General features: G+C 55.2%; 1 protein-coding gene across 4 annotated transcripts; it reads right to left on the bottom strand.

The window, feature by feature from the left end:
• Positions 1-1,119: 1,119 nt before the first annotated feature.
• Npdc1 (neural proliferation, differentiation and control 1) lies at positions 1,120-7,298 on the bottom strand. Of its 4 annotated transcripts, none has more exons than XM_041674664.1 (9): positions 6,993-7,298; positions 4,119-4,265; positions 2,787-2,927; positions 2,531-2,701; positions 2,335-2,401; positions 2,166-2,253; positions 2,005-2,084; positions 1,631-1,763; positions 1,120-1,518 (listed from the first exon to the last, which is right to left on the bottom strand). In XM_041674664.1, exons 1-9 carry the CDS (start codon positions 7,102-7,104, stop codon positions 1,426-1,428), a joined length of 1,032 nt encoding a protein of 343 aa, XP_041530598.1. In that variant the 5' UTR covers positions 7,105-7,298; the 3' UTR covers positions 1,120-1,425. The 4 variants fall into 4 exon arrangements, with proteins under 4 accessions (XP_041530598.1, XP_041530596.1, XP_041530600.1 ...); XM_041674662.1 differs by having other exon boundaries at positions 2,531-2,704; positions 6,993-7,294; XM_041674666.1 differs by having other exon boundaries at positions 1,631-1,727; positions 6,993-7,290.
• Positions 7,299-8,834: the final 1,536 nt, after the last annotated feature.

The raw sequence follows: 8,834 nt of genomic DNA, 5'->3' as shown, positions 1-8,834 counted from the left end.
CCTACGGGAAGGAGTCAGTGGACAGGGACATGTTCCCTATGCTTCCAAAGGAAATCATGTGGTCAGCAGGATCCTGACCCATCCCTGCAGATGGCACAACTAGTAGAGAAAAAAACTAAAGGAGTCAGGATGCATTCACTTAGCTAGGCACGCCTTTAATCCCAGCACTAGGGAGGCACAGGCAGGGAGACCTCTGTAAATTCGAGGCCAGCCTGGTCTACAAAATGACTTCTAGGACAACTAGAGCTGTTACACAGAGAAACCCTGTCTCAAACAAACAAACAAGTTACACAACACACACACACATGTTCACTCATTCAGAACTAAAAGTATGGCTGCTGTCATAGTCACTAGTCTGGGTAGGTAAGGCTCTAAGCAACATAACTCCCCTTACTTAAATCCCTGCCTCATGTGTCTGGCTGTAGGTACACTGCATTCCTCAGGTCCATCTGCCTGGCCTGTCTCCCTCCCCCACCAATACATTATAGGAGTCCAGGAATCTGTCCCCTGTAAGAATCCCACAGGCTGGACTGGGGCGGTGGTGGCACACACCTTTAATCCCAGCACTTGGGAGTCAGAGGCGGGCGGATCTCTGTGAGTTCAGGGCTAGCCTGGTCTACAGAGCTAGGCTCCTGTTCCAGAACAGGCTCCAAAGCCCCAGAGAAACCCTGTCTTGGTGGGAAAAAAAAAAAATCTCAGGGTAAACTATTGAGAAAAAAAAAAAAAAGAATCCCACAGGTCTATATGCTATTCTCTTGGCTTTCTGTCCTAGGTAGATAGCAAACAGAAATGGAGGCATTAGATACCCACAACCAGGCATATGCAAACTGTTCCCTCTCCCAACCCTTTTTATCCCACAGAATGGGTCTTCAGAATCTGGCCACCTTTGGGCCCCTCTAGCCCTAATTCCTTAACTCTGGGGCAGAAGAGTGGATAGTAGGGGTAAGTTCCCACTGTGGAGGGTGAGGTTTTGTCCTGTGTTTGATTCTCCTCCAGTCCAAGTCCCTTACAGAGGCACCACCTCTCTCTGGAGGTGCAAGAGAAAGTCCCAGGCTCTCTCTCAATGTCCATCCACCAAGCCCCCTGGGGGGTAGTGACCGTGGAGCCAGGAGCCGCTTACAGGTTTGAAAAAGACTTTAATTGGCTTTTATCTCCAGAACTTTCTATTCATGCCTGGGCTCTAGGGCTCCTGGACTAGTCCCTCAAGTCTGAGGGTTCAGACCAGAGAAGAATGTGCAAGCAGATGCTAGGTCTCCCACATAATACAGAGTATCTCCCAGGCAAAGGAGCCCAGGGGCTGGTGCCTCCCTCCTGCCAAAAGCATGCAGAAGGTCACAATGCTGTTCTTTTCCACGGGGAACACCAGGACTTGCTTCTCCCATCGGTGGGCTGTGGGCTGCAGGCAAGTGGGCATCGGCCTAGGAGTCACTGCAGCGGAGGTGAGGAATGGGGACCGGGCACCGGTGCGGACAGCGAGGAATGGTCAAACAGTGGGTTGCGCACCTCCATCTCCCCTGTCTGGGAAGACACTGGGTTAAGCGCCTGGCAGCAAGGCCTGAGACAGCAAGATGAGAAGCTCTCACAGATAACCACCTCCCCCACCACACACACACACTCTTAGGGCACTCACGGGTGCCAGGCCTGGGCACTCATACACCGTGAAATCACCATCTTCGTTCTCCTCATCAGAGGAAGCTGACTCCAGTTCCTTTGGAGGTTCCTTATGCCTGGTGGGGGCGAGATAGCTGGGTCCCCTGCGCACTCTCCAGGGCACAGGAGCCCAGAGGTGGGTGCTCAATGTACTGTTGCCCCGGGTGGGGGCTGTGGGCTAGGGTAAGGGGTTGCTGCGGGGGTGGGGATGGGGAGCTAGGAAGTAAGAAGTTGCGTGCAGGTGGGGAAGGGCGACCAGGTGAGGTGGGGGTGGGGCGGAAGCACGGGGGACGGGGGGGGGGGGGGGGGGGGGGGGGGGGGGGGTGGCTGCCACTTCAGGCCAGGGACGCTCACCGCTCCAGGCACAGCATCTGCTGTCTCTGGTGCTGATAGTGATACATCTCAGCGCTGTGCGCCAGCCGCTGATCCCCAGGCTGTGGAAGGGGGCGGAAATGTTAAACAAACACTGGGGCGCACAGGATAAGAGCACGCCTGATGGGGGAGGAGCCACGCACCGAGATTCGAGGTGTCGCAGGTGAAGCGGGCGCCTTAGTTGTGGCGGCATAGTCGGCCTTCTGAGTCAGGAGGATCTCTCTATGTAGCCTGAAAGGGGTGTGGGGTTGAGGGGGCTTGTTAGGGAGCTGAAGGTCAGACCCCACCCACCGGCTGGAGTCAGCGGCTCACCTATACCAGAACAGGGCTGCCAGTGCCAGGGCGCCTATGCTCACCAAGCAGAAAGCCAGGACCAGCACTGTGGGAGAGAGAGCCATTGGTGAGGAGCCACCTGAGGAGGGCCCTTAGTCTGCGCCCGCCCCCATCCCCTTTGTGCCTCTTCCTTCCACCCACCACATGCCTGTCCTTACTGCCAACCTGGACCTACCAAGGATGAGGTTACTTTCATGCCTGCCCCGGGACTCCAGCGGGGACTTGTGCACAGGTCCAGAAGATACAGGGGAGCCCAAGGAGGCGTGGGGCGTGGGCAGGGAGGTTCCGTGAGTGGAGGGGAGGCCGGGTTCCAGTCCTTGACCCCACTTTGAGAATCTCTGGGTAGCTGCTGAGAGGCAGGCACATAAAGTCAGCAGGACTTGGCCTTTTGTCAAAGAAGCAGGGTCAGGAAAGCGAGCAAGGGTCCTCACCGGGCTCCAGGAGGTTCTGTGCAGCCTCAGGCCAGGGCTGTGCCGTAAGCCGTGAGTGCTCAGCCTCCTTCTCCTTCAGTGCTAGTTCCTGGGCCAGAGAATCAATCTCTTCTTCCAGTCTAGGCCGGGCCAGGTCCTCCCCTAAGGAGTGTGAGGGGCCATCATAGAGAGAGGCCCTAGACCCTTAGACCACACCTGCAGCAAGCAGCCTCCTGAGATGGAGGGGAGGCATCCAAAGTTTCACTATCCTGGGTTACCATGGCGACAACTGAGGGAGCTTCTTTAAGTTGGGGTGGTGGGGGTGGGGGTAGGGGGTGGAGAGAACGGCTAAGGAAAATGTGCAGAGATTCACAAAAGGAATGGAATCCTTTAACCTAGCTAGTGTTCCCAAAGAGCTGGGCAGAGCACCAACTGAGACACCACATTTCCTACCTTGCCCATCCCCAGGCAGCTTTTCTGCCCAAGAGGAGATGGGAAATCCTGAAGAGACAGAGAAGCCACAGTATACTCAAACACCTAGGCTACTGCCACCATGAAAAAAGAAGGAGCCAGCCGGGCAGTGGTGGCGCACGCCTTTAATCCCAGCACTCGGGAGGCAGAGGCAGGTGGATCTCTGTGAGTTCGAGGCCAGCCTGGTCTACAAGAGCTAGTGCCAGGACAGGCTCCAAAGCTACAGAGAAACCCTGTCTCGAAAAAACTAAAAAAAAAAAAAAGAAAAAAGAAGGAGCCTATAGGGGTGCACAGGTTGTCGGGCCCTGATTGGTTCTCACTTTGTACCTCACAATGGGAGCTTCTTTTTGGACCCCAATCTACAGCAATCCCTCTGGCCTTTTCTCGGTGCCCTCTTTACTTCTTCCCAGGAAACCTGGCTGGCCACATCCCCAGCACCTCTCAGGTAAAGCCCTCATCATCTGAAGGGGCATCCAGACAAACTGACCGTCTACCTGACAGTCGTCACTAGGACAGGACTGATCCTTCCAAACATGCCGTGTGGCATGCACAGGTTGCCTAGAGAGTCCTAACGCAGACCCCTGGAACAGCCTTCAGCAGACCTATCATGTTCCAAGCTCTGACGTTCTGACCTCTCCTTCTCTCGAGGTCCGCCTTTACGTTTGGAGGGCTCAGCTGCCATGGGGCCTCAGCCTATTTCCAACACGGGGCCAGCACCATCTTGAAAGGCTACAAAGACTTGTCACTCCTAGGCTTACACACGAGAGTTCCGTTCTGGTCTTGGACCTGAGCACTCAGGGGAATGGGCCCACCGCGTAGGGAAGGAGGGCAGGGAAGATACCTCACCCATCCATGTCCCCTGTATTTAATACTCCGGCATACCAGGAGACTGGTGCATCCTGGGTACACACAACCCTCGCTGGTCCTCCTGGAAAGACTGAAGGCATGGTCCACAGGCGTGGGCACCTGGGGGGCATCTGGCCCGCCTCTTCAGGGCACAATCCAGGCTTCCAGGACAGGTGGGATCATCTGAGGAAGAAGCAGAGGAGGCATGGCCCATCACAGCCCACTTGGCTGGGTCTCAGCACAACGGCAGCCCTGTTCAGAAACCCTTCCCTCCACAGAGCTGGCCTGGCTTGGCCTATCTCCGGTCATTGTTCCAGGCAGGCCCTGCCTTCCTGCTGCCAAGTCTCAGAAGCAGGAAGCAAACAGCTCCAAGTCTTATGGGAACTACCCTGTCCCATCCACTCCTCACAGCCCCACTTCCAGGCCTAAGCCTTACCCTTCAAGGAGAACTGACCCTTCCTGTCCAGTCACCCTCTAGGGAAGGACTGTATCATCCTCCAAGGCTGGTTTTGGACATCTCTGTGGCTCAGAGTAAGCCAGGACCTTTTATCCAGGTTGCTACTGAGGACAGAGCAAAGGATGTTGGGTAGCCATTTCTCTTAAACACTGGTGCTTCTCCCTAGCCTCCATCACATAATCCTGTAACCCTAGGGAGTAGATTGGCAGGCCACAGAATAAATGCTCAGCCCAGAAGACAGCCGCTCTCCCTGCCTAGCCTTTGTCTAGAGCAGAGAGAAGCCACCGGGTTTGGGAGACCTAAGATGGAGCTGGCTAGACACAACGAGGGCACTGAAAGGCCTACGCTGGTCAGCACTAAGGATGCCGGTCCAGATCATTTCCTGTCTTCCTCATTTGGGGCCCAGAACATGATGTTCTGTTTATATATGCCAATCAGTACCATGCTGATACAGGTAGCTAGGACAGTGACCCTCGTGCCTCAGTTTCTCCTGCGGGGCACATAAGTTCAGTTTCTTCAAAGCTAAGGAATAGTTCCAATCTGGGACCCCGGTCCCTGTCTCTGGAAGTCGGCAAAGCCAAGGAATACCCAGTGGAATCCTCGACCTTGACTGGTGATTGTCTCTGGCCAACTGGATCCTTCTTCTCCTTAGCCCTGCCACCACGGCACACTGCAGGCAAAGCCAGTAGGGCCCCCTGGGATATGGAGAACATTCCGCAGCCTTTGGCTTAGTTTCCTTTGCAATGTGACACTCTACATCTCCTGCAAAGAAGTCCCCGCAGCCCTGGTGGCAGGTGGCACACTGAATCCCAGGCCAGGCACCTTCTATCCTCCATAGCTGGATCAGCAGACTCCAGTGACAGCAATCTGGGCTAGGGATAGTTAAACATTAAACCTGTACTGGGAGGTTTACATGGACTCCACCCACCAGCTAGGTTCCACGGAGCCAGATTGTCCCTTCCCCTGGTGCTGAGAACCTAGTTAGACCTCTATACTAGAGGTGTGTCGCACAAGGCTGGTTTGGGGCTGCAGGACCTTCCTAGCCCATCAGTCTATTGTTTAATCTTGGACAGAAAGACCCTCTCTAGTCTGGGTGTGATGAGGAGTTCCCAGGAACAATGGCAACTGGAGAGTAACTAGTATTCTACCCGTTCGGGGACTGGCCTCTCCTGGTCACTAGATGTGATAAGGGGATGCTTAGATACGGGTCATGCTAGGTCTCTACATCCAGCTACAGTGACCAATGAGCAGAGGCCAGCACCTGCCCAAGAAGGGGTTGAGCACTGCCCCCATAGTCCCATTCTTTTTTTGTTTTTTTGTTTTTTTGTTTTGTTTTTCGAGACAGGGTTTCTCTGTGTTACAGCTCTGGGCAGTCCTGGAATTTGCTTTTAGACCAGGCTGGCCCCGAACTCACAGAGATTCGCCTGCCTCTGCCTCCCGAGTGCTGGGATTAAAGGCGTGCGCCACCACCGCCCAGCTAGTCCCGTTCCCGAGGAGGCTGCACCTGGGAGGCAGGCAGGTGGCCTGTGCTACTTCTGCAAAGTCTGGTCTGGCCCTCACCCTCCCCAAGAGTCTCTTCCGGTCAGGCCAACCTTCAGTCCAGGGTTGCTTGCCCAGGAAGAGGCCTGCCCAGCTCTTAAAGGCCCCACATTCAGAACAATCTCGTTAGAGTCCCAGTTGTGCCACATACCAGTCATCTCTCCGTGCCTCAGTTTCCTCATCTGTAAATTGGGTTCAAAGCACCTCCCCTTCAGAGCTCCAGAACTGAGCGAGCATATGGGCGCGCTCTCCCACTTCGCCCCCTTCAGGGAGATACGATTTGGATCCTGTAGCTTCAGGACCCATCTGGCAAGAGTGATTTCCCAGACTGGGCTCTTTTGAAGGGTAAACACACAGACCTCACAGACCTCAGTCCAGAAGACAGGGTGGCAAATACCCTCCAGGGCAGGGAATGGTGGCAGCTTGACTGCACTAAATTAGAACAAGACCCTAGTGGGCCTGGAACTCTTAGACTCTGCCATGGGATCCCCCAGCCCCAGACCAGGCTACTAGCAGCAAGGCCCACAGACACCGGGAACAACCCTAGCGTTTGGAAAACTCATAGACACAGAAACAAAGACACAGGATCCCCGAGAACCAGATGGCTGCAGACGCCCAGAAAGACATCCGGAGGCATATGCCGAATAGGCTCAGGGACCCAGAGACAAAGACCAGAAGCTCATGAAATCTACATTCGCCTCCAGGGACCTGAGACTAAGACTTCTCCAGCGTGGCCTTCAACGGGCCTGACCTGTTTACCCGATCCATTCCCAGCAGACCAGGCCTGCCTGCGGGCCCGGGTGAGGCCAGGGCGGTGGCAGGGAGGATGAGGGTGGCGCCGGGTGGTAGGATTCCCCGCCCGACGATCCCGGCTCCGGAGCGCCCCGCAGCCTGCGCCCAGAGCTATAGCTCACCCGGGCGGAGGGCGGTGGCACCGTTCAGGGCCGCTCCGAGGATGAGGCCGGTGAGCAGCAGCCGCAGTAGCCGCAGGTGCCGCGAGGAAGGCGGAGGAATCGGCGTCGCCATGCTTCAGTACCACCCGGGCAGGATGGCACCCTTTGGCCCCAAGCTCAATACCGGCTCCGGGAACCGTGACTGGAGAAGCCGGGAAGCGGGAGGGGGCGGAAGAGGAAAAGAGGAGGAGGCGGCGCTGACGCTGCGGCAAAGGATCCGGGATGGAATGGAGGCTCCGCGGTCAGAGAAACGTGTAGGGGAGTGCGCCTGCGCGCTCCACCTGCGGGGGCGGGGCATCTCCAGACTGAGCCCCCTCCTCCTGCGTCTTATTGGGGGTCCCCTTTCTACAGGCGACTGAGTGTCTCGGGCCCTCCCGTCTTTACGGCAGGATGCCTCCTCATTACCTAGAAATCTGGTTTGGGATTGACCAAGAGTGCGCAACCCAGGATGCGTGCCTTCCTCTTAGTGGTCCGACTGCCAAACCCAGCCGCCCACTCTTTCGGAGCGGAGGACCTTGAACTAGGGGAACACAAATAGCAAGCTGTCCTGGAACTTGCTATGTAGACCAGGCTGACTGTTGCAGGTTTGCAAAATGTATTAAACAAATGATGAACAGGTGCATAGAGTCGCACAGGTGTACCCAGAGCCGCCTCCGGGCTTTCTAATCCACGAAGTAAAGCAAACACGGCAGGCTCACTAGATCGCTCCTGACGCCAGCCAGAGTGACTCCACCAGAGGCCAAAAGTAAATTGACGTCGCTGCTGACAGGCGTCTGGGAGCTGTCCAAGGTGGTCACTGTCCCAGGTAATGGCTTTTGTCTTCCTTGAGTCGCACAGCGTGGAGCATCCACGGTGTCTCGTGTTTACTCTTCGGTTACAATCCCCTGAGAACACACCCCATCCCATCCAGAGACCGCCCCCCGACTAAGTCAAGAAAGCAAGGTTGGAAGCTAAGTGTGGTGGCAGACTACTTTAATCCCACCACTCAAGAGGCAGAAATAGGGAGCTATCTGTGAGTTTGAGACCAGCTTGCTCTACATATCAAGTTCCAGGACATCCAGGGTTACATAGTGAGACCCTGTCTTAAAAATGTAAAACAGAAGAAAAAAAAAAAACCTTGCGGGGCACTGGTGGTGCACACCTTTAATTTCAGCACACGGAACGCAGAGGCAGGCAGATTTCTGAGTTCAAAGTCAGCCTAGACAGCCAAAGCTACACAGAGAAACCCTGTCTCGAAAAGCAAAGCAAAGAAAAAAAAAAAAAAGCAAGGTTGAGATCCCCCGCCCTGCGGTTCTTTCACTCCCTCGGGTTTATGGTGTCAGTGTGGAGACTTGCTACTGCAGGTTAACAAAATGTATCAAACAACGGCGTCGTGTGTGCGCATGCGTGTGCACCCCCAACCAGCCCTAAAACACCGAGAGAACAGAAATTGTGTCTGAACTAATGTCCCATAAAAGAGGTAGGGGAGAATTGCACACCCAGGCCATTCTTTTCTGCCCAGAGGACACAGAAACTTAGTGTGGAATGGAGGGTTTCTGACACTTCGGGAGACTCTGCAATCGGGGAGAAAAACCTCGGGGTGCTTCCTCAATTCCCATCAAAGGGGGACCTGAGGTTTGTTAGGGTTCTGTCAATCAGAGAAGACTCGGGGACAACCCAGACCAGTGTAAAGGAGTTCCTTCGTTGCCTTAGGTCTGGTCCAGAAAGGAAGGAAGCAAGAAAAGACAGTATCTTGGAACCAGGGCTAGAGCGGAACGACCGACAGCTGGAAGGAGGAACAGCAGAAGGATGCCCCACCCTATG

This window comes from Microtus oregoni, unplaced genomic scaffold, assembly GCF_018167655.1.
Source record: "Microtus oregoni isolate MIOR12 unplaced genomic scaffold, Mior012 000025F_ref0000491, whole genome shotgun sequence".
In the NCBI taxonomy this organism is placed as follows: Eukaryota; Metazoa; Chordata; class Mammalia; order Rodentia; family Cricetidae; genus Microtus; species Microtus oregoni.
Note: the sequence above shows the minus strand (reverse complement) of the source record. Positions and strands in the feature narration are given on the sequence as shown.

Bases quoted from the DNA above. Each gene is read 5' to 3' on its own strand.
- Npdc1 (XM_041674662.1), bottom strand. From the start codon at position 7,104: ATGGCGACGCCGATTCCTCCGCCTTCCTCGCGGCACCTGCGGCTACTG. The intron at 2,928-4,118 runs GTATGCCGGAGT...CACACTCCTTAG, and splicing joins CAGGATGCACCAGTCTCCTG to GGGAGGACCTGGCCCGGCCT. The intron at 1,519-1,630 runs GTGAGTGCCCTA...GTGTCTTCCCAG, and splicing joins AGTGCCCAGGCCTGGCACCC to ACAGGGGAGATGGAGGTGCG.